The 25803-nt window shown below is 44.0% G+C and overlaps 1 protein-coding gene across 6 annotated transcripts in view; it reads right to left on the reverse strand.

Moving 5' to 3' along the window:
* Positions 1-25803, reverse strand: part of Myo1b (myosin IB) — a 158385-nt gene that overhangs the window by 15050 nt on the left and 117532 nt on the right. For 4 of the 6 annotated variants that reach the window (XM_055616442.1, XM_055616441.1, XM_055616440.1 and 1 more), the window contains 11 exons: positions 18925-19029; positions 17111-17173; positions 14820-15020; positions 13530-13756; positions 10872-11072; positions 9397-9490; positions 8378-8527; positions 6047-6115; positions 4486-4572; positions 4130-4216; positions 2320-2406 (listed from right to left, as the gene is read on the reverse strand). In XM_055616442.1, coding sequence (XP_055472417.1) covers positions 2320-2406; positions 4130-4216; positions 4486-4572; positions 6047-6115; positions 8378-8527; positions 9397-9490; positions 10872-11072; positions 13530-13756; positions 14820-15020; positions 17111-17173; positions 18925-19029 — 1371 coding nt within the window. The remainder of the gene's footprint in view (positions 1-2319; positions 2407-4129; positions 4217-4485; positions 4573-6046; positions 6116-8377; positions 8528-9396; positions 9491-10871; positions 11073-13529; positions 13757-14819; positions 15021-17110; positions 17174-18924; positions 19030-25803) is intronic. The other 2 variants (XM_055616443.1, XM_055616444.1) reach the window with 2 other exon arrangements.

Here is a 25803-nt window from a genome sequence, read left to right on the forward strand (position 1 = left end):
CTCACTTCCCAATGTTTTAGGCTTAAATACAAAAGCTTAAAATACCTGTACAACGGGAGTTGTGAAACAGAAACCTACAAGCCAAGTTCAGTCTGCAGATAAACATTTTATACATGTGTTTTTAAATTGAGAACTTCACATCAGAGTTCAGATTGCAGGCTTCTCTTAAAAATTTCTAAGCTCAGCTGGGCCCGGTGGTACATGCTTGTAACCCCAGCACTTTGGGAGTCAGAGACAGGCACATCTCTGAGAGTTCGAGTCTGTCCTGGTCAACAAACTGAGTCCAGGACTGCCAAGGCTACACAGAAAAAACCTGTCTCAAAACAAAAGTAAAAAGGAAAAGAAAAATAATTCTAAGTCCTAGTACTAGTGAGTGTCATTTCTCCAACATGGTGAACCGCAGTAGCTTCTGAAATTTCAGGCTCCAGCTGTACACAGCCAATCCTTCCTAACCAAGCTGTGGCCTTCCTCATCTTCACTACCTGTCTGCCCTCTAGGCAGCAGCACCCCAGATGGTCTGTACAACCGAGAATGTCGAAGCTTCACATTTTGACATAGACTATATACAGGTAGGCCTTCCTTTTATCCACGTTCTAGCTGCCATTTCTCTTTCAGCCACAGGATTGTTAGTTCTAAGCATTTCAGACCTCCAGCTTGTAAGGGTCAGGGGCATAGAGAAGAAAGCTGGCAAGTTAAAGCGAGGCCTGTTACATGGGAGCCCGTCTTGAAGAGGGGAGGAAGCACTGTGCTGTGCAGCTGAATCTCATCATATCTCAGCTATGTCAGCACGTCCAACATTCCGCAGCACAGATGGCTCCTCTCCAAATAAAGCTACACACAGTAAAAACCTAGTGACATCACACTCTTCTCACAATGGGGACCTTCTTGAGTACCAGGTATCCTATCCTAAAAGGTGTCTGGTTTACTTTGTATTTATTTATACAAGCAAATCAAATTATTACAAAAGATGACAGTATTGCTCACAATATAGCTTCTTTTTATGACAAAAAGGGCAAAGTTATTACAATCCTCAACTTCAAAAGAGTTTAATCTTATTTCATGACAGTAATAGTGGAACCGTAATGAGATGCTTCTGTCTTATTAGAAACTGAGGGGGGTGAGGTATAGTTAGAGAAATCCCGGTTGATTCTACAGAAATAACATTCACTTGAAGGCTGAATACACTCTGGGCTGCTATGGCACACCTCCAGTGCCAAAACAGTTTGAAAGCACATGCAATGAAACCCAGAAAACTGAAGATACGATTTATAAAAATCAGTACGTAGAGTAAAAATCTTGATTCAATCCTACTTGTTTCCTTCCACTTATAAAAATTGTGATGCAAATTCAGACACAAATAAAATGGGAAATGTTTAGTTTTGCTTGGCTTTCAAAAAGAGCATGTAAAGAATGTATTCAGAATTTGTCAAGTAGAACATCTGTTAAATGTGTATTAAAGGTACGCCTTAATTACCTTATGAATACTCAGAATAATCAAAAAGGATAATTAACTAAATGTTTGTAGGAGGGGCTTTCAGGGGAAATGGAGATCATTCAAAGCAATATTCAGGGATATTTCTGAAGGCTGTCGAGCTGCAGAATCAATGACTTCTCAGCTCATTCTCAAATATTTAGAATAAGAGTTAATATTACTGGACTAAAACAGAATACTAACAAGGAATAGTGTAAGAAGGCCAGCCCCAAAGTCGACGTGGATGTCTCACTATGCTAGGTTAATTACTGAGCAGGAAGACCAAATCTCTGTATTGCCTGAAAGTCTTCAGTGCTCGGAATAAAATTTCCTTATTTACTTGTGTGTACCTTTCCCTCCCACACCAAGCACCTGCCCTAATCCCAAGGTCTTTGAACTTTATAGTTCTCTGAACTGAGTGATCTCCGTCATCTCATTCGCCCTGGTGTGTGCTGAGCCATGATCACACGGGAGAAAGCTCCATCCCTTAATGGGACAGCACAGGCAGAAGGCAAACAACCCCCACCCGGGCCACTGAGGACGGAAGAGCAGCTTCCAACTCAAGGCCTGCACTGTGCCTCATGATTTAAAAGCCCATAAAAAGATCAAAACAAAAAAAAAAAACAAAACAAAAAAAAAAAAACAAACGTGTTGGATAAAATATCTTGCATTACATTTATTATCTAAAGAAATTAAAATCACATTAAAATTGGTATGTAGAAACCAGATTAGTCAAGCTGACGTCTCCTAAGACTGCAGACAGCAGCAAGCGCTGGCAGTTTTTCTCAGGTTAGTAGGGGTGAGGCTTCATGTTCACCCGGGGCAGGAGGAAGTCATGGAGGAAGTACCTTCAGTCCAAGCCAGTAAGCCCAAATGACAGCAACTGCATGCTTACGCCTAGCCTCCTCCTTCAAGCGTTTCAATTCCCTCCGAGCCTAGAAGGTTTTAGATAGGAAGTAAGAGAGACGGCCCAATGCAGACAGCACAAATGACCAGAAGGAGATACCCCCCACCAAACAGGAGAGCCAGTGTTTGAGCAGGACTGCAGAATGGCAGAGGAACAGTGGACACTCATTTCAACCCCAGGACTCTGTGTGGAGGGGACACGGGGCCTGTATTACGGTGCACTGTGTCACCTGTGGGCGAGGACAGGCAAACAAGAGCACTGACTCCTCACTTCCACTCCTCTCACTCCTCCCTGTCCCCATTCCCTCTTGCAGCTCTTTCTCCACCTTTCCTCAAAGCCCTTAAGGAGTGGTCTCATTAGACTTCTCTCCGCTGTGAACCTCTCTGTGAATGAGATCCTTCATTTGGATGAATTAATAAGACAACTTTGCGTGAACAACCAAAAAAGTAAAGGCTGTGCATGTGAAGGGCAAGCCAAAAGTCACACTAACGAAATGCAGAAGTCCTTCTGGGTCCCAGTTAGAAGCAGCATGCATAACTGATGGCACAGTGGCAGGGCGCTGAGGTAAGCTGCAGAAGGCACTGGGGTCAATCCCTCACATTGCCAAAAACAAGGAAATTTTGCCTAGGATCCCAAATAGTGTAACATACTACAAAAACTGAAGCCAGGCAAAAAAGTGATACCTGACAGGTTGAAAAGATGACTCTGGGGGGGGGGGGGGGGGAATCAATGTCAGGCCCGCTGTCTGACAAGGCAGAGATAGGCACTAGTTTTCGGGACACTGTACTAATGAGATGTCCAAACAGGACCAGCAAATCTGCTGGGACACTTCCCTTAATTAGCTAATGAACTAGGTTGGTTTTTACAGACTTTTAGAAAAAACACAGATGAAGCATTTTGGCCATTTTTTGGGCAACTTTGTATGTATGTAGGCCACAGGTTGACTTCTTATTTTTCTCACAAGCTGGGCCTTGGATGCTGACAAGGCAGACTTTAGGGGAGACAGAACTGGGTAGAGTTTTGTGTTTCTAACCCGGAACACACACTTTAAGCAACGATGACGTCTGTTTTCTAAGTTAGAAAAACATCTAAAACTCTTGTTCCTCGGGTTCTGTGGATATCACAGCTCCCAGGACTCAGTCTGGGATTAGTGAGTTCCAGAAGGCCTTTGTTCCTGAAAACAAACAGCGATGCTGAAATTCCTGAGATTCTTCGCTGACCAGTATGGCTAGCTTCATGTGAACACAGATTCTGGGAAATCACGGACAATCCTTCCCTGCACACAGGACACTTGGCTTACAATGACCAATAGGTGCCACATTCGGCCTGGAACGCCATTCCATACAAGGATTAATTCTTTTAAAGCATGTGTTACTGGCATTATTTTGTTAACGGACTGTACAAACCGAATGAAATCCCAATCTGAACATTCACCACATGCCCCTCTGCATACAAGTACCCCTAAAAACTGGCCAGCATTCAACAATGGGTACTAAACATGCAAGTTAACTGAAAGGATTTTTTAAAAAGAACTATGCTCGAACCTCATTAGTAAGGTTAGTTTTTTTGGTCTGTACCTGCCAAAGCTTCCATGGCAGACTACTGCCTAGCGTCCCCAGCTCTATTAACTGCTAGATCATGCACTGGGGTGAGCCACTATCGAGTGCGGGCAGCCAGCCCTGCTAGGCTAGGCATCAGGGCGGCTACCGCAGAATCCCGAGAGGCGGTGATGGGATGTGCGCATCAAGTACCTTCGATCCAAGCCAGTAAGCCCAAATAACTGCAATAGCATGTTTATTCCTAGCCTCCTCCTTCAGCCGTCTCAGCTCCCTTCGCGCCTGTGGTGCGTTTGAAAAGGAGTCACAGAAAAGGGTTAAGGCAGGAAAGGTTGCTGCTTCCCAGTGGAGACAGAAAAGGAGACACCAGTCACCGCGGACGGTAGACGCAAAAGCATGTGCCGCCACCCACACCAAATGCCGCAAAGAGCAAGAGGCGAACGCGTGCTCAGTAGCTCAAGCTCGTGAATCGTTTTCTGTCCCTGAGTTTGAGGGTTCTCAGCTCCACTTTACTCCCAACCCACCCACCCTCCTCAGGGCCGCTGGCCTACCTGGGTGCCATGCCAGTAGGCTGCAATGGTGGTGGCGGCCTCCTTACAGCGTTTCTGATGCTTCAGCTCCCGAAGGATTTTTCGAGCCTATGGTAGAGAAATTATCCCCAGAGACAGTTTTCTTGAATGAATTTAGGAGTGGCCAGAAAATAATTTCCAAAGAGGTAAGAGTCCAAATGCACATGGCCCAGTGAGGAGGTGCTGAGAACAAGGAGTAAAGTGCCCGGAGACACGGGCATGGCAGGGCGGTCTCACCAGGGAGAATGCAGCCTGCTGCCCTGGTATGTGACACGTGATCCACATGTAGGAGGAGTGGCCAGAGTTCTTCAGTGTGCCCCGTGTCGCCCAAGGTCCACACGTCTCTTTACTCATTCTAACGGGAAGTAACTGTAGCTATCCTTCCAAATCAAGAGATTTTTTTTTTTTTTTAATCCAAACCAGTGACTTCTTTCAAATAATAGCACCTGGCTTGGGAGTAAGGTTTGTGTCCTGTCCTTGGGGTCTCCAGCCTATAGTCTGGCCCCAGGGCACATTAACTTGAGCAAGCCCTTAATCTGGGCAAGACCTACACCAAGGCCAATCAAAGTAGAGAGACTTGGAGTCCAGTCTGTACTCTCTAAAGGAGCTGTAGGCCTGAGCACAGCCACAAAGTATCCCTTCTGGATCCAGAACATTCTATGACACATCTAATAGGAAAGCAGTCAGGAAGAGGCCTGGAATAGGACTGGTCGGGCCTGGGGTCAGTAAACTTTTTCTGTAAAGAGTAAGATGGTAAGGCTTTGAAAACAACAGCAGAATGAGAAGATAACGTGGGGAGAGGGAGTCAGGAGGGCGCAAGTAAATCTCATCAAAGCTACCAGACCAGACTGCTATTACGGACCTAGAGTCTAAAACAAGTGAACGAAGTCACGTCTTCACGTGTGGATATTGAAATCCACATTTCATATACTTTTCACAGGCTTTGAGCTCTCTTCTGCTTTTTGTTTACAATAGTTCAAAATACAAAAACCATTCTTGGCTTGCAGAACACAGGCTGACGTTAAGTCTGTGGCCCAAAGTTCATTGGCCCTTGAACTAAGCCTCAGCTGGAAGGATCTGGAACCAGCGAAGCCACTGCAACAACCCTCTTTCCCTCCAACCACAGTCCTAACCAAAGCAGGAGCCTTCAGTCATTGTGAGGTGGCTGCAAGGGAAACAAGAAAGAGGTTGTCTAGACCCATAGGATTCAGGCAGAGGCTGTAAGACAGCTTTCTGGACAATCACTTCTCTCAAAACCACCAGCCCAAGAGTACCGAGATTATATACAGTATTATTTCACGGGCTTCCTGAGTAGGAAACAAAGCTTTGAAAAAACCAATAAAACAGATTATAGAAGGAAGCAACCAAGACATGGTCCCCAGGGTTCCCTGCTTGGCCCATAATATTTACTCCTTCCATGGGGCTGTTTACAGCACAGGTGTGGGAGGTGAGGAAGCCTCCCCTGCAGAGTCAAGCTGAAGACATCACCCTCTGTGAAGAACTCCAGCTCCCGCATACACAAAGCACACTTACTCAAACTCACCTTCCAGCCCCGGATATAAGACTGGATCACCAAGGCTGAGCTCTTTATCTGCTGATACCGCTTTTGTTGCTGCAGGATAAAGGAGAAGATGTAAACAGTTGTATTTGCACAGCTAAAAGATAGACCTTGCAAGGCCAAAAAAGGCTACCTGTTCACTTAGAGCAATGGATGCCTGATCATCCACACTCTGAGAAGCCATATGAAATGTCAGGCAGCCCAAGGTTACTACAGTAAGCCTGCCGGCCACAGGAAGGAGTCCTAACCGCTGCTATCACTGCCTGCTCTCTGCATTACGCTGTGCGGCGCCCCCCCCCCTTACCCCCAAGCACTCTGAATGGACCCACACTGCTTTGCACCTACAAGAGTATTCTCCTTGGCATCATTTTTCATCAAGCAATTTACTGGGCCAGCCTACCTCTAACCTTCTGGTCACTTTCAGGTTTGCTATTCTTACGCTGCTTCAAGTTGGAAAATCTGGGCAATTTTCAGTAAGACTTGTATCCACTGAAATGGAATGTAAACAGAACCCCGAGAATGTCCAAGTCTAACTTCATCCTCACCCACCAGGATAGGCTTGGACAAAGGTCAGCACTGTGAAAGGCACACAGCTGCACTCTGGCTCAGCGAGTTCCCTGTTCACTGGCCTTGCTGTACAGGTGAAGCCTTAAGACAACGGAGCTGCTAGAAAAGTGAGTCCTTCCAGGTTTTGGTTTAGGATGTATGCTGGGGCATGGATGGGTAGCTCTGATGAAAATGCAAAGCATTTCAGAAACACTGCAGTCAGGTTTTCCTAGGCTACATCTGGATGATCAGAGGTAATGCGGGGTGTGGGCAGTATAGAGTTTGGCTTAAAACATACCTCCCAAAAAGCTGAGAAGCCATGGAGAGCAAGCCAGTGAGCAGCACCCTTCCATGGCCTCTGCGTCAGATCCTGCCGCCAGGTTCCTGCCCTGTTTGAGTTGTTGATCTGCCTCCCTTTGATGACGACCACAGAATGCGAAAATGGAATGCTAAATAAACCCTTTCCTCCTCAAGTTGCTATGGTCATAGTGTTTCCTCACAGCAACAGCAACCCCAACTAGAGAGATGCTCACTTTCCCTTGTTAAACATAAGCTTCATCAAGTCGGGAACCAGGTTGCTAGGTCCACTTTGATACGCTCAGAGCACAGTAGGTATTTCAAAACTTTTTGTAGAATTCAACACAAAGTAATTCAGGACCCACTCAATTTTGGCTTTTCTTAATAACTTCAAAAGAAGAAATGACAAAGTACTTCTTGAAGACAGGCTATTAGTTGGCCAGCCCTTTCTCAGGCAAACACCAAAGAGCATCATGACTCTGCAGAGTTTAGAAGTGCTGCTGTGTGGTCCCACCAGGAAGACTGACAAGCGTCCACTATGCCTTAGCCGAATGGACAAGAACAAATCTACCACTCAGTGTGGTCATCCTAAGACTTGGACTATGGCTGTGATCTTTGTAATTAGAACAAGCAATTAAAGGCCCCACTGAAAGACCATGTGCACTTTAAGCTTATCATTTAAATACATTACCGGTTCACCAAATGTGCAAATATGCAAAAATGCATTTCACAAAAGTAAGGAAACATACATTTTCTCTTATGGTATAATGTCCCCTCAGGGGTAGAGGGAAGAATGCACTGAGACCTGACCGCAAATATTTTTTAACTTTACAGAGAAGGAAAACATTCATAGGTTGTGCTCTTTCTTATCACTGCAACTCATTTGCAAGAACAGAGCCTAAATGTAAGTGATGGTGGAGGTAAACCTTTGGGTTCTTCTCAAACCTGTGGCATGCCTCCAACAAAGCAGTCAATCAAGTGACACACTGCCAAAAAGAAGTTCCAATATTAACTAAGCAAATATACTTTATTATTGACTCCTTCTCCATAGTAAGATCAGATATCTGAGGACTGGAGAAAATCCAGACCTTTACCCCAAGCCACAGTTTCTGTGCTCTGGAAGGAAAGCCATCTATCCTCAATGCTGCCACAATACACGCAGCCAGCCAGTCATTTTCGAAAACTGACCCCATCACAGTGAAAGTAAATGACACAGTCTCCTCAAACCGATGACAAAATCAGAGCTAGATTTCCTGTTACATGCTTCCTGGAGATCAGTGCAGGGTGGTCTGGAACACTAAATTCTCTCCTGCCACTGACAGCTGTGTGTTTATTTTCCTAAGGCACTGTTAAAAGAATAACAGCATGCATCTCTGCAGGTTGTTGGGAGATTTTAGCTATGAGTGTTACAAACAAAGCAAGCACATAGAGAATGTTGAGTAAGTTAGCACCAGGTTGTAACAACGGACTCACCGCATATCTCCTGTACCAGGCGGAAATCACAACCTGGCTTTTTTTCATGAGCAGGAAATGTGTACGGCATTTCCATCCTCGATAAATCTTCTGAATGAGAGTGGCCAGGTCCTCCAGCCGCTGCTTCCTTAGGTCTTCTAATTGGAATAACTAATAAGAAACAATAGACAGACTTAGCCAAAGTCCTCCAAGCATAATGGCATACATGAAAGGCATTCTCAGAATGCTGAAATCAGCTACCTGAATGATATATGCTACAGCTCACAGTGCGTGAGGAAAATATTTTAATGGATTCAGGAAAGAGCCAGTTAATCAGAATTCATGACAAATCAAAGAGGGTTGAAATGAGCCTGAGCTGACCTGCACCCTTTTCAGCAGGATGCAGCCCAGCTCAGGGTGATGCTCAGAAAGTCTGAACCTGGGCCACTGTGGAGTTCAGACTCTCAAGGAAAGGATGATCAACCAGGAAAGCAAAAGCACAACTACTCCTAACCTCTCCACGGAGGGTCAGAGGGTTAGAAACAAGCTCCGGGAAGAGGTCCAGCGACCGGAAGCCTCTCTCTCTCTTCAACAACCTAAACATCCACCATCAGCCAATCATTTGTAGTATTAATTATACTTCATGCCCATCTGTTTGTTTATACAGAGACTACAGAAAACTCCAAGGAGTCTATGAATTTGGTAAATTTTGAAAACTGTTCCCTCCCATGTTTCTTGCGCACCTATTGAGCTGTAGTTCCTAATGCTACTGTGTAACTTAGATGCTGCCAACACTGACGTGCTCCCCTTCAGACGCTACAAACCAGAAGTAGGGAGGGAGGCTTAGCTAAGGTTTGACAGTTTTCTCTTCATTTTCTTAACTTTTGTACTTAATGGTCTTGGTGCTGTACAAATGACATACTCTGTGTGCCCTAGCGCTAAGACACTTGGGACAGATCAAGGAATATGCCTTGATGGTGGAACCTTAGGAACTAGCCCGCATGTATGAGATTCATGTTTGGAGTGTAAAGGTTACATACTGTTCTCGGGTTTCGGATGAATATCTTGGATCTGCCAAAGGAGTACTCCTCCTCAGGAATCTCTAGCTCATTAAACAGAACCTCCACACCAGACCTAAAAGAGAGTAAACAAACCCAAAACAATGCTTTTCCTGAGTTACAAAAAATAATTTGACCCTATATCATATCAGGTTCTTGTTAACACACAAAAGCTACATTAAAAAATGTGTGTGTATGTGTATGTTGTGTGTGTGTGTGTGTGTTGTGTGTAGGTCAGGAGACAACTTGCAAGAAGTGATTCCTTCCACCACATGGGCCCTGGGGCTCAACCTCAGGTGGTCAGGCCACGCCGCTTGCACCTTCACCTGCTGTTCCATTCTCTAGAAGATCAATATATGTATGTATATACTGTATACAAGTGTTTTGCTTGCACATATGTCTGTGCACCACTTATGTGTGCTTGGTATCTGTGGGGGCCAGAAGGGGGCACTGAACTCCCTGGAACTTGAGTCACACATGTTGTGACCTGTGAGGTGGATGCTGAAACTCTAACCTAGGTCCTCTGCAAAAGCAGCAAAAGCTCTTCACCACTGAGCCATCTCTTCAGCGCCTGTCTTGAAATCTTTAATCGCTGCTTTCATTCTGCAGAGGGTGAGCACTGCCCAAAACAGTGTTAAGTGCCAGACCAATGCGATCTTACAGAACATGGGTTTCATCTGGCAGGAACAAAGCCTTGACCTTTGTTTCAACATCAATATCTAAAACTAGTTTGGCTCCACCGACTTGTGGACTGCTTACCAGACAGGGACTGAATAATGTCCCCTGTTACGGCACATTTAGCACGTAGAAACTGATGATGTTTAGAATCAATACCCTGGGTTTGCATGGATATCAGAGACTACAGCATTCTGATTTCTGTCTCTTCTCTATAGCTCAGGCTGCATGTCTACTTACTACTCAATCTCCTGTGAAAGGCTGGGTCCAGTTGAGAATTTGCACACAACGTTGGCACAAAGAGATGACAATCCCCAAGAGATGATAGCTGCCCATGAGCAGGCAGGCTGGCCCTTCTGTAGTGTTCAGACCTCTACAGCCCTCTACAATCGGAGAGTGGAGGTTTCTCACAGGCCAGGCCTGATTTCTCTCCTGTAACAGCTGCTTTCCGGCACACAAGTTCTCTCTGCAGACAACTTGCAGGCAACCAGGAAGCTCTGAAGGGAAGGCCTGCAAAGCCAGGTATTCTGCCCTGAGCTAAGGGGTGAGTACCTATCATGGAAGATGCATGGCCATGCCATATCCTACAGTCCAGCCTGACAAGCAATCATGATACTAAACTAAAATCGACACCTCCATAGCAAGATGAGACTTATCTACAATGGTATCCTAATGGAAGGGGGTACATCCAACTTTCCATACAGGCACAAAGCAAAATCAAGAACACAATGCTACTCGGATACTTTAAAAGCTGACGATTGAACAGCCAGGGAATTGCTTACCTTGCTGGTCCTTTCCAGTGAGGCCATGTTTGTTTGCAAAGCATCTTGTATCTCTCCAGGCAAGGTTCATAGGCCTGCCGGAAAGCATAGCCTGCTCGTCTTACTCGAACGTTCTCCAAAAGCCCCAGGTACCTGATCTGATGGCATACAAGGCTCTCATTGAAAATGTGTGCTGCTTTTTTATCATTCGGCTTGATGCACCTAAAACATTTCAAGTATTTTAGCTTTTAAACTCTGCCTCTGGAACTTAACTGGTGTTGTATATTTAATCACTCACAGTAATCATTTGCTACTCTTGGAAAAACAAATCATTTCTAATTATTTCAAACCATTTCACAATAAACTAAAAATAAACGCAATACCGTACACACTGCAATTAAGAAAAAGGATTACAACATTCAATGGCACTGATGAGTGTCAATGACATTTTGTCAAATGAAAGAAGTTTGAAAATGATGTTCCCTGAGTAACCTGTATTGCTGTTTCCTCTGAGAAGTGGTGGTGGGGATCCACACAGAAGACAGGCATATGGCTGTGTCTACGTATGTCTGTACACACACACACACACACACACACACACACACACACACACACACACACACAGTGAGTGTGAGCTCACTGACCCTGAGCTCACCCATTCAGCTAAAGTAGCAGGCCAATGACTCCAGGAGTTCTGGACCCCTGCCTTTCCAGCACTAGATTACAGGCAGGTCTCGCACTGGCCCGCTTCATTATGTGGGTTCTGGGAAGTCTAAACTCAGCCTTTGTGCTTGCTTTAGCAACTACGGCAGCTCCCCAGCCCAGACTTTCATATTTTGATCTGAATAGGGTAACACACGTGCATACGTATGTAAAAATCCAGCAGAACCGAACAGTTAAGACTGGTGCCTTTACCATGAATGATGAGATGGCCGTAAGAATCAAAGAATCAAAACTCACTCTGCCTCCTTGGCCTATGTTTCTTTGTAACAAAGTTTTTTTTAGGAAGCTCTCCATCCCCAGCCTCCTTTGCCAGTACTTAGGTGTAATCATATGACCAAATTTCAGTATCAAAGCAGACAGAACTAAAGTGCTGTGTTCTGGTCTGTGTCCTTAAAAAGAAAGAGGCTAAGTCCTTTCTTCCACTAAGCAGGCCTTGGCCAGCTTAACAGTGGCTGTGCTGTCGATACGGTGGGCGCCTATCTTTGTGCACAAAGAGGAAGACTACATCTTGGAAACAGCAGAACCACAAAACAGAACGAACTTCTGCTATAAGCTCAGCGCTCTTACATTGAAATGTCCGTACACAGACATAAACGCCAGACTTGCTGAAGCCATTATTAGTTTTGAATCACGTGGCAGCCATTGTGTCCTGACTAATACCAACTATTAAACATCCATGGTTATGGATGAACAACTGTTAGGTGACCTTAAAAACACACAGCACACAACTAAATCTTCCCTGGTTCTGCCTTGGTGTTTTTACGTTTTTATCACTTAACATCTATGCATTAAACCAGTGAAGAATGTCTACCAAGTTCCGAATCAGTCTCTTATACATACATTCAATTGGTTACTGATAAAGGGACCAAAGACAGTGAACGGCAAGAGTTTAGCCTTATGCCTAAAATCTGAGGACCACCTCACAGCCTTGGGGCCTATTCAGATTACTTAGAAAACACAGAAACTAGAGAACAGAGAATGTGCTCAGGAGACAGTGCATGTTTTATGTCTCAACCTAGGTGATCATCATGACTATAAAGTAATTAAACTGTTCACCTCAAATCTGTGTGTATCACTTCATGTAATCACAGCTCAGGAAAACGAGGTAACTCCACTCAGCTGAGAATACTGAAAACAAAGATCAAAGATCTGTGCCTAATTTCTAGAAATGAGATTTTCTCCCAATACATCTAGTTCTAAAAGATCTAGCTTAGGTAAATCAAGGCAGGATAATTTGCCTATTTGTGTTTCTACTGATATAAGTATCAGGTAAACGATCCACATATACAAAAAATGCCATTCACTCCGATTTCTCCCTCACAGAAATTTCAAGGGCAAGGGTCTACTGACATCAGATCAGACAGCACGCCTCCTCCTGCCTTGTGGGCATGCACACACTACAAATTCCAACCCTCAGGTCTGAAGGGACCTTCCTAAGTCCAGAGCAAGTCACATCTAAGATGACCCAGAAGATGAAAAAAACGAAACACCAACAAAGACAATGACGCTAGAGGCTTTGGGGAGTCCTTCCTGTGGCCCTGACGACATCTGGTTGCTTTAGGAATGGTTTCTCCCAAGGAAGTATAGGGCCTGGGTCCTTAGGGGCAGCAGAGTGGCTGCCAGGCTGCTCATCTCACTGCTCGGAGATGACTTTACAAGACCTAGAACAGATAGCAAAAACAGAGCTGCACGCAAAGCCCCAGGAGAGCTCTGACATGCCAACTTCCAGCTCCTGTCTCTTGTCATTCCACACCACATTTTTCCTTTGTTGACCCCCCCAACCCCAATTTTTGGGAAATAAATACAGCAGTGAAATTTTTAGGACAACCAAACACCACAGTATCTGATCTATCACTATGCTTGTTACTTTCCACTTGGGCTACATTTAAATTTAAACAAACATGAAAATCAGACTCTTTAAATGCTCTAAGTTTTGAACTTATGTTCCAGAAGCACCTGATGTAGTTCGGATTCTTGGTCTGCAGGTTTTTCATCAGAGTGGCCACGGATGCCTTGAACTGTGACCCTGCTGTAGGAGGTCTTTTCAGGTTGACCTTTGCGGGATTCCCTTCAGGGAACAGAGACTTGATGAGGGCATGGCCAGCCTTCCACATGGCTTGAGACAGGTCTCGGTAGAGCAGATCATTATTCTTGTCAACAAATCCTTCCACCTGGTACAGCACCTGTGAACAGTAAACACACGGGACTCAGCATTGGCTCACTGTGCAAGACAGTGTCAAACAGTGGTAACAACACCCAGACTCCTTCAACATCAAAACATCCCCAATACGTTAGTCACAGGCTGATAACAAGTTTGCCTCCAACTCTGAGTTCCATCTATTGAAGTTGCAGAAGAAATCAAAATAAACTCTAATGTCCTTCAGGATTTGCAAGAATAAACTCCAACATTGTTATCTTAACATTTTCAAAGGATTTTAGATGTTTTTCGGTATGTGGCTGTGTCTGCATGTATTTGAGGATTTTCTTTTATTTATTTTGTTATTGTTGTTCACAGGCCAGTCTAGTCTGTTTCAAACTAGAAAACGGAAAATAGAGATAACACTGACATTTTCATAGACACCCTAAGCAACAGAGAATCCAAGCATGAATGTATTTTTCAATAGTAATTGCCAATAAAGAAAAACAAAGTGCCAATGTTCTGGCACCCAGAAATAAAAGGCAATCCTTATTTTCACTAAAGGCATAACTAAGAATTCCCTTGTGAAGTTTTCTTATTTATAAAAGCAGTATTAACTCCAATCGATACTCTTTGGGGATTCTAAAAATTAGCTTACTATCCAAACTGTTTTGTTGAGATTAAATTTCCTCCAATACAGAGGAAAAGAATTTTAACCAAGTATTTTCCCTAGTGTCTCTCAAAAATCTCAAGCTAAGAATTCTGTATTTTTGCTAAATGGCTTGTGCTTTTAAAATGTTACTGTAGGCCTTTTTTTTCTGACACAATTTATCAATCCCTTATCAGCGTTGCTAGGATGCTGATGGAACAGCTTAAGAGCTGGAAATAATAAAACTATTTTAAAATACTTTGTAGTGCTCATTAAGGCCGCTGGCTTTGTTTTCAGCTCTCTCACGTTAATGAGATTTAGCTCAACGTGGTCCAGGCTCAATGGCCAATGAGCACTGGTTGCTCTCACTAGCATCACAGGCCAGAGTGTTCAGCACAGCATCTGCAGGAGGCACAAAGCCTTGGGAACAACTGTGTGGGCCTGGGGTGTGTCGCTGTACCTTGCCAGCGTAGTGCTGGATTCTGAAGCAGCTGTGAGGCAAGGAGGTGTCGTTGAGGAATCGGGAGCATTTGCTCATCCTGCTCTCGAAGTGCTGGTGGGTGGCGCACACTTGGTTCAGCTTCTCCAGGAAGGTCTCGTCAGTGACGGTGCCAGGCCTCAGGCACTCTTCATCCAGCATGGCCAAGATTCCATTTGTGTTCTGGGAGAAGAGAAATAAAGGTGTTTCCTCCCTTCCTTGCTGCTCTATTCTAATAATTAGTCCTAATGACCCCAGCAAACACAATCAGCTGAGTCACATGCAAAGTTCTGTTTAGCTGAAGTAGAAAACCGACAAAGGAATCACAAAGGCCACAGAGCCAGCTCCTTTCCAGAGTGTCCTGGGTGTAGCTGGGGGTCACCATGAATGAAGTTCACACTGTCAGAAAAGTGTGCCTGGGCCTAAATCCAAAACCCAATCTGAACTCCGAAGCCAGCAAGGTAGAACGGTGTCTACAATATGCTCTAAACCCAGCTCAGTCTCCTAAGGCTTCTACTTGCTTCACAGCTTAGGAAATACACTGGTCTCATGTTACCAAACTGCCAATCCAGAGTTACGTCTGGGGTGTTTGGTGTTTGGGGTGGGGGTACTGTACTTCAGGATGTTGTTCTTAAGGACCCTGTAATCAAGTGCTGTTCAAAATGATATTTAGGATTTTATTTGTGTGTCCAAACTCTATGATCATATTTATTTCAAGATAGGCCAGCCCTAGACTGAAGCAGAAATCAGGAATTTTCTACTTTGCTAACAAAGGCAGGGCTCTTCCTCAGACTGTCCCCAGGCTCCTAAATTGCAATTCCAGAAACAATCCAAGCCACTGACCTTAGCCCTGCCCACTTCCACCAAGGCAAAGGCCTTGTCCCCACAAGGCTACGACATCCTCGGACCAGCATTTACTCATTCCATACAAAACCCAGGGGAAGAGTGGGCTCAAGTGTGTTCACAACATGCTCAGAATAGGCATTGTTGTTCACTGATGCTGGAAGGAAATACTTCCTTTGAGCCCCAGGCTCTTCCGTGAACACGAGTTTCTTCAATCACATATACAAGGGACGTTCAGTGAGATAAGCAAGTGTACTTAAGTGTATTACATCTCCCTCCTCTAAGAGAAATAATCAAGTGCCTGCTGTTTATGAGAAAAACAGCTCATCAGGAAACATAATCTTCCCACAGCAGAGTCCCTGGGCAACAGAATTTACTATGAAAAAAATAAAATTTCAGGAAATCTACGATTCCAGGAGCTTGAGGCCAGAACTCTGAACTCTTTATGTAGAATGACGTTGCCCACTTACCACTCGCCAGAGTTTTCCAAAACAAACAAAATAAGTTTATTTTTTTTATTGAGAAGGAGTGGTGCTTCGAATCATTGTTTTCCATGTTCAACTGAATCACTAAATCAAAGATCTCATTTTCCAGAGTATCTTGCATGCTGATGGGAAAATACTGGCCAATCACATAATTTCCACGAGGGCTGATCTGAGATGCGTAGAAAACGGTGTGCTGAACACGTAAGCTTGAAATGGTATTTGCAGCGCACGTCTCCTGGGCGGGAGAAGTGTGCACGCATTGTCTCAGGTACCTACATCGAGGTCAGAAGTACAGTCTACCGACCCTAAGGTAAACAAAGGGACCTCCTGTATCCACATGAACGGCTCCCTACAGTTACTACAATGAACTTTACGATACAGCCTAAAAACAAAAGCCGTAGTGAAGCCCTCTGAGTAAGAGCTTTCTAAATTTGTCCAGTGACTTCCCCCATTTTAATCCTTTTCACACTCCTAAGTGTTTGTCCGTCTGCCATGAGGCATGCAGCACACACTCTCTGAATCAAAATGAAGCCATACTGCCCATTAATCCAGCTCAGAGGGTTACGCTTTTTCTGACTTTCACCGTACACTCAATGGGTCAGGAGGAGTGCCCTGGACTGTAGAAATGAGATGGGCACGCTGACGGGCAAACTCCTAAATGTCTTCTCCAATCAGCACACACATTCCCAAAAGTCCCAGGTGGCACCTGGGCTCCCAGTGGACAAACCCTGGTGAAGCTGAGGTCTTTCTTACCATCCGAAGGTCATGAAAGGGCCGGGACAGGGCAACAGGCCCAGGGGATTCTGGCCAAGTCCCATGATAAAAGCTGCCCAGAAAGTCTTCAGAGCGGGTAGCTCCCATTACACAAAGTGTGAAACACAGATGCTTAACACCAAAGGCAGTGAGATCACTTGTGTGTGGTGAATAATCCTGCTAAGTACTCACATTCTCTATCAGGTCACAAATGATGGCATTGTTGAAGTAGTCGATGTGGGTCCATTCTATGTCCTGAAAATAAACACCACAAAACCAAGATCAAATCCATTTGGCAACACTGTGCTGCTGCCATCTGAAAATGGACTGCTCCCCTGCACCACTCCCTTCACTCTCGCTCTGAAGTTCTCTCTTTATAGAACCAGAGCTGTGAACACCATCTTCCAGTCCCCAAAACTTCCTCAACATAGCAGTCCACCACTGACACAGAGCGACTGAAGAGACGGCCCTTGACCTGCTCCAAGGCTGCTTCCCATTCCTCTCTCCCATCTGTGGCTGTTTCCCATGCACTTCACGGGCTCTTGGCCAAGTATTCACTCAACAGGCCCTTGGGTCAATATTGCTCTGTGTACATTTACGATGTTTATAAGGAAATAAGGCAGAACTTGATCCCAGCAACCTTAGCCTTAGCCTAGAGTTCTTATTTGTCATCAAGAGGAAAAAAAAATTAATTTTAGAGGCAATGAATGCTAAGCTCTAAGTCAGTTAACCATTTCAAGTGTAAAAACAGCCCAATGTGAAGAGAAAGTATTTCCTTCATAGGAGACATCATGGAAAACCTACCCTATTGCCTCTGACGCTGGCTGCAGAGCAGCACCTGTGAGGTCGGCTGCCATCACTCTGTCTGCCTAGCCCCCATCTCTAGCCACGGACACTTAGTTCTCTTCTTAGGAGAAGAAATGTAATTCACATAGCAAGCAAAGAGTCTGCCTATATTACCGAGTGTTTCAGGTAATGTATACATTAGCTTCCTGGCATTCTTTGTATGAGGAGAAGAGAGGAAAAGAGTGGATCTTGCTTTTTGGATATTTATGTTATAAAAAGTTGCCAGAAAAGCCCAAAACTTCTCTAAAGTAAAATGGCCACTCGAAAACAAAGAAGAAATATTAACAATTTGGTTTGACGGGCTGCTCTACTGAATCACTGGGGATCAGCATCCCATTAGAATACAGGCTTACACTCCCACACTCAAAGACTAAGGCACATGGACACTTTATTTAGGGTTATCTTGGGTGATGGAGATGGTTTAATGCATGTTACTGGCCCTTAAGATCTGGTTATACCGATCTCTGTAAACCTGCTTAAATCACATTTGATTGGTTGATTAAACAGCCTCCATCTGGGCAAGGAAGAATGGGGTAAGCATGGTTAAGGCTCTTGGGCTTCTGGGGTTCAAGAGAGGATCATGGGAAACAGATGGATGATGGTAAGAAAGGAGGAAGGAGGATGCCAAGATGGCTTAGTGTGGAGAAAAAACCATGTGGCCCTAGAGAAAGGACTCTAATAATGGTGTGAAAAAGAACAGGAATAAAATATAAGCAAGTACCATGGGATTATGGATGAAAGGTAGTCCAGGTGAGGAGGATTAAGGTGGATGGCATTGGATGGGGGCTGAGAGATGGATGGTGGAAGATACTGAGACAGTATAAGTGAAATATCTGCCCGGCCCAAGGTAAATAAGGCAATTATAAATCTAACAGGTTCTGTATCTTGTTATTTGTGATAGCAGGTTAAATAATACCACTATGATAACTGTAGGGAAAATAATAATATATAGCCCAACACCCATTTTTTAATTTACTACAACACTTGGGCTACATAGAAAGATACCTATCTAAAAACAAGTATGTGAGCATGAACACGCGCTCACGGCAAATAAAATTCTATCTGTCTGTCTGTCTGACTCTCAGACCATACGTAGGCAGTCATCCAAATTCAGACTTTTGGTCCTAGTGGAAAAGTGTTTTAGACTGTTTCATCCTTACCTCCCGTATGTACTCCTCTTGCTCTTCTTTCAGGGTGAGTTCGATGAAGATTTGCTGAAGCTTTTCATTACAATAATTAATAATGAATTGCTCAAAACTGTTGTCCTGTGTGGAAAAAAGGAAATATACATATATCCATATCACTAGCTTTCCCTAACAAAGACACTCAACACCTCAGCCCAATGAAACGCCACACAACACTCTTTAGGCTTGACTGTAGCCCCACACAAGCTCCTAAGACAGATGCCCACTGCAAGCACTTGGGGAATGGCTCATGAGTCCGTGAACAAATGAAATATGTGCGAATGTTGTGGTGCTTAAAGAGGGGAACTTTCAGTTTGTAGAAAAGCACCCCATCCGTGGCACAAATTTCTCCCAGAAATTCAGCAAAGACACAGTGGCATCCATGATCCCTGTCAACAAGTTTCCAGTGGTTCATTCTCAGGTCCTCTGACCTCACCTGTCTCCTCCAGGTGAGAATCAGGTCCTCCTCTCAATGCCCTGTTCTCTAAGTGTGTGCACGGATGTGTGCACCAATCTGATTGCACATTACTTCAGAGGAAGGGCCCACCGTACTATCTTGCTCCCGTGACTCATGACATAATGTACCTTGTAACGACCCAACACATACTGTGACCGTGAATGCACAAAGGACACTCCTAGCAAACAGAAATCCACGGAAATCAAAGCATCAGACCACCCCCTCAGCCAGACACAAGCCCTCTCTTCTCCGAAGACCGCATTGCCACTCGTAGGCACCCCATGCTTCCTCTTCAGCCTCCCATTAATTATCTCTCATGAGTTCTCTGTTGGAAGCTCCGTGAGGAAACCATTTTTGAACACTCCACTGAGCTCAGTGAACACACTGAAGATACAACTCCCACCTACTGAAGGACTGTGGTTCACTTTCCACAATAACACAGGTGTGGTGTCAAAGCTTGCCATCTCCACCTCTGCATCCCATCCTTGCCACGAGGTCCTGGCAGTTTGCAACAGGGTCACAAAGACTCCGCCTCTGGTAAACTTGACCCTACTTCCACTGGGGAGGCCAATCTTGCTCTAACAAGAAACAACCCACACATGGGTAGACTGAGGCTGATCACTCCTTGTGTGTAAGCAGAGGAACCGGCCTCCACACTCCTCGAAAACGACAAAAGCAGGTTTCTGAAAGCTGATCTTTTAAGATCAACATTGGTCCTACCATGGGCAGACTGAATGGGTACTCACAGCAGACCATGTGACTACACCCTTGCCTGGAATCCAACCGTGCTCTTCCTTGGAATCCTGCCAAGGATTTGTAATCACCAGCTACACCGTGACCACAAACCATAAACGACACACTGGATTACACCATTGCTGTGTACTGCCGATCTCACTAATACCGAATTTAGTGGCGTGTCAATGTTTTTCAAAACCCTCAAAAGCTGCACTAAAGATGCAAGCATTTCTTTTCAGTACTTCAACAGCTAAAATCTTAGATGCAAAGGGCACTGCCACGTGCCTTTTCAAACAAAGTCTTTAAAACCAGTTAACAAATTTGCTTAGAAAGCAAAGCAGGTCCACTACAGCTATCAAGATGTCTTCTTACTCTTTTAACCAGCAGCACGAAGTTGTTTCATATGAGAAACATCAGATTTTTCTGGTTTGATAAAATATGTCTTTATATAAGGCTACAATCACTAATAAAAAAACAATATTTGAGCGCCTAACAAAATATTTGAGTGTCTTACATGGTGGAAAATAAACATATAGAGTAAATCTTCTGTTCGTGAACCTGTGCTGATAAAGCAATTTCAACACAATGATGCTAAAGTTTCAAGTGTCCACTGATGGGAAGAAAGGGGGAAATGACTGGTGTCCTTGAATATACTATGTGCTATGTGCATTTTCAAAACAGAACTATGAAATACACAAGAACACGTTAGAAACCAAAGGCAAAGCTTCACAATTACAACACGGCTAATATTTGCCATTAATCATTACCATTTCCTGCGCGAGTTCTGTACGTTCATAGCCACACAATTAGTCAGCAACCATTTGCTACAAGACTCACAGAAACTGGAGAAGCTGTTAGCGCAGGCACATGCGACAGACCAGCACTGCAAACAGTTTATACTTACTGCATTCTGGTGCGGGGGGACAGACACAAAATGCAGTCAGTTCTTAATTCGCAACAGACCTTTCAAGAGTCATTCACTGCTGCCAACGGCAGTAGCACCCCTGAGGCAGCCCATTTTGGTTTTTTGAGACAGGTTCTCTGTGCAGCCCAGGTTGTCCTGGAGCTCACTTGGTATACCAGGCTGGCCTGGAACTTAAGAGATCCGCCTGCTTCTGCCTCCCCAAGTGCCGGGATTAAAGGCGTGTTCCAGCACGGCCCAGTGAGGCTGTATTCTAGCTGGTAGAGAACTTTAAATGAAGACTCAGTCAACCTGCAGGACAGTCTCAAGCTCACTTGGCATCTCACTGTGCCATGTGCTAGGGAAGGGCTCTTCGGGATCAACGGGGCCAGCAGAGGCACTGCTAAGTCATAAAGCCTGCCTGAAGCCCGGAGCCCGGCACTTCAGTGTAACAGTGGTGTAAAGAGAGTACACATGGATACCCAAGGTCTACATGCACCTGAAAACCAGGGGCCAAAGGCAGCTGGAAAATCACAGAAAATGGAGGACCACTTCAAGGTCCAGAAGGGCCTCCCATATGTGTGCTGTGTGGAGTCATGCCGGACTCCTTCAAAACCACTTCAATGGAGACAGCATCTGCCTAGAGATGGTCTAAGAATAAAAACTGAACTCTCCAACTGTATTCTAATGGTAAAAATCACCCTTCCAAGCCCCCAAACAAAACTGAAATACCCAAACATCAACGCAGACATTAACTTAGTCCCCCCACTGAAATCAGCATGGACTGCAACTGTATTCTCCCCACTCCCGGATACATCATGGCCAGGGCAATAATTACTACCCAAATTGAAGGCTAACAGCGTGCCTATCTTGTGGGGTAAACACTCAGGTATGTATTCAAACAAGTGCACTCAGGGTTTTTACTGAACAACCCTCCAGTGATGCTCTGAACATCCTCTGCCCTGGACGGAGGACAGCTGTGGGGAACATGGGGCCAGGATGGTGCTGAGGCCGATGAAACCTCATGACGTGCACCAACTGCACGCAGGGACGTAAGCAGCCACTGGATGGGGTAGAACAGACTAATGCTTCAAACGCCAGGGCTCCTTACAAAGTCTTCTAGACTGCACCCATGCGACCATGCTCCCGGCATGATGCAGAGCGACTGCCTGCTCCCAAGTATCATCCATGACCGTTCCACACAGCATAACTGTGAAAGGCGCGTCCAGAAATATCGGACTGTTTATGTTCTCCTTTGCAACAGAGGCAGCTAAGGCTATCTTGTAGTTCTAAAGGCAACGACGTATTTTCAAAAAGTCGTAGTCTTTATAAATAATAAATATTAAAATTAAGAGGTAAATAAATACAAGAGGCAACTTCACACGATGCTCTGGAAACCAGGCAGTTCAAACACAAAGACGATGATTAGTTCAAGCAAAAACGTGTCATTTGGGTTAGAGAGCTGGCTCATCAGTTAAGAGAACTGACCACTCTTCCAGAGGACCTGGGTTCAATTCCCAGCACCCACATCACAGCTCACAACAGTCTGCAACTCCGGGATCTGACACCCTCAAACAGACATACATTCAAGCAAAATACCTATGCACATGAAATAAGAATAAATAAATAATTTTTTTAAATGTGCCATTAACATCGTTGATTTTTTTTTACAGGTCTGACCTTCCATCTGAGGCCAAACATTTGGCATTTGGATGTAATGGGGTTTCATATTTACATATATGAATTGGTCATAACACATGAATTGGCTTGTTTATAGAAAAAGCCATAGCTTTCTAAGTGCAATTTGGAGACATGGGATGGATCACCGCTGCTGTAAATTCGCCCTGGCAATGCCATCCATGTTGGAAAGCCTCTGGCAGGCCCGCATCTCTCCAAAAACATCACCATTTTGATTGAAGAGGGTAATGCCCTTAGGCACAATTATTCTTTAAAGCCACCATGCCAAGAAACAGTAACTATTTTTTAAAAGTAAAAATCATGGGAAAAAAAAATCCTCCTTAAAATGTCTAAGAAAACCATTTAACATTAGCTATTTCTTCCTTGTAAACATTGACAAAATTGAGTAACAAATTTCCCTTTAAATACGTAACATTTTTTTCTACACAGACAACAATCATATATGGTAAACTTTAAAGAAAAACAATGTTATTTTTAGTTTCTTAATATTTTTAAGTAAACTATGATTTTTGAAAAAAACTGTTTTTCACATCTAATCCACAGTCACCATTGTCATCTCCTTCCTCAATTATAAGTTCTCCAGCATAGGGGGAAACTAGAGCAGCCAGAGTTAATGTGCTCTATAACCACGAGACAGACCTCCCAAGCAAGCTGCCTCGACTCTGGCCCGTGTGTCAGGCTGTTTCAGGCTGTTTCATCACGACACACAACCCACTGTATTTTTATTGCACACAGTTCGTTATCAAGGAAGTAGATAGGACAAGATGTACAATTAAATTAGCTAGCCTTTGCCTGGATGAGGGCATTTCAGCTGTGCAGGGTGTGAAATAAGCAGCAACTGCTGCCTCTGGGTTCTAGTGATTGCTAATGTTTAAGTTTTCCCAGTAAACAAACTGCCAATTTTAACAGCTTCCTCCTACCAGATAAGCCCTAAGGAAAATTTCACTTTGCTCAACCTACGCTTGAATATAACATGATTTAAGTAATAGCACTTATTTCTTTCTCTTCCCATTTTTTATTAGTTCTTTGAGAATTTCCAACAAAGCATTTTGATCATATTCACCTTTCCTCCCTGGTCAGCCCACTTATTCCTTAAAGGGCAAGTTATAAAAGCGGTCTCAGAAATGAAAGACAAAATTCTAAGTTAAAACAATGCTCAAATTTAATTGTGTGGGGCATCTGCACAGTTTTCTTCCTTTGGAAAGCAGATTTCTTATTCCACCAGGATGAAGAGCTATGACGTTTTCCTAGTCCTCCTCACTTCACCTTTCTCTACCTGTGTTCCATTAATCTGTTTTCCAAGCTGACATCAAATCACGTGCAGCCAGCAAGGCAAATTTATTCACGCTCTGGCACTAAACGGGTTTTGGGCAAATCTATGCATCATCATCCAAGGCTGAATGCTCCCATTTCCCCCTCCATTTAGAGATGACCAAAGAGATGAGAGGTTTCCACCAGCTCAGCTGAAAAGTGCTTCCATGGTGACGGCCAGTGTAGTCAAAGGCAGAATTGGACAATTTAGGAAAAGTTCTGGCCCTTACTGTACACTTTTAAAATGAAACCATAGTGCTCTAAAAAGCAGAAGCCTTATTTCCTGTCGTCAGTTCTGACAAAAGAACCAAGGCAGAGTTCAGCTTACACTCTGCCAGTTTTACCGTGCAGAAACACAGAAGCACTCATTCTGCACTGATAAGGATTTTGAATACTGTGTTTACACTGACTCCTCCCCCTTCAGCTTGTGGTGGTATTAAATTCTTAATTAGCTAGGCTTTCTGTGGCTAAAACTGACATCTCCATTTGTCTTAATATTGCTCAGAATGTAAGAAAGTATAGGTTGTATCTGAGAAAGATATGTGAATAATTTATTAAAAGAAAAAAAAATAGAAACTTTACAATTTTGAATAAAAAATAGAAGTATCTAAAATTATTGAGTCAAATTTTCATTCTAAATGCATCCACATGAATGTTTATAAAAATAAAAAAAATTAAATGTCAAGATGGCTGAAGATTAAACTGAGGAGATTTAAACAGGAAAATGAGAAAACAATTACAATACACAAATATTACTTCTCTTCAGGAACTAAGAATGAAAAAAAAAAAGCAAAATAGCAAATGTGCACAGTGGAACATGGCTATAACTGGCAACTGAGAGTGAGAGGCAGGCAGAACCTTGTAAGTTGAGGCCAGCCTGGTCTACACAGCCAGTTCCAGTTCTCCGGTCTCCATTTCCTGGCAGCACGCAGCTAAGCCATCTTGCCAGCCTGTTTTTTAAATCCATTCATCCACTTGCACCCAGTAAAGGGGTCTTATTAAAAATTGTGCTTATCACTTTCCTCTTAATCGTAAGAGATTTCTGCCTTCTTGAGTTAATGTTTTATTTTTAAAAAGCACCCATTTCGTGGGGAAGAAAAATTAACTCTTAATGATTTTATAGGGCTGCAATGGTTAATTTTGATTGTCAACTTTACACCACACAGAGTCCCCTGGGAAGGGAGCTTCCATAAGGGACTGCCTATATTGGGTTGTCCTGTGGATGGGCGTGTCTGCGGAAGACGCCATGGCTATGTTAATCAAGGTGGGAGGGCCTGCCCACTTCAGATGATGCCATTCCCTAGGCAGGGGATTCTGAACTGTTTAAGAGAAAGCAAGCGGAGCAGTAGCGTGCATTCATTGTTCTCTGTTCTTGGCCGTAGATGTACTGTGGGTGATAATTAAGAAAGGAGGTTGTGAATAAACTCATTTCCTTAAACCAAACTAGAACACTACTCCAAACTGTCCCTAAAAGTCAAATTTAGGAAACTGTATACAAGTATGATGTTTTTTGCTTGTTTGTTTTTTGGGACAAAGTTTCTCGGTCTGGCTGGCTTGAACGTCACTCTGTAGACCAGGATGTCCTCGAACTCACATCTGCCTGGCTCTGCCTCCCAAGTGCTGGGATTAAAGACACGTGCCACCATGCTAGGCTGAGCTATAATATTTAACCATTTAATTTGCAGCAAGCAAGCTCATTCTGAATTCTGCTGTGGAGTTTATTGCTGTAAGCTCACAGCAGGGCATGGCCTGG

The sequence above is a fragment of the Psammomys obesus genome, unplaced genomic scaffold (assembly GCF_907164565.1).
Source record: "Psammomys obesus unplaced genomic scaffold, mPsaObe1.curated_primary_1811, whole genome shotgun sequence".
NCBI classification, from domain to species: Eukaryota; Metazoa; Chordata; class Mammalia; order Rodentia; family Muridae; genus Psammomys; species Psammomys obesus.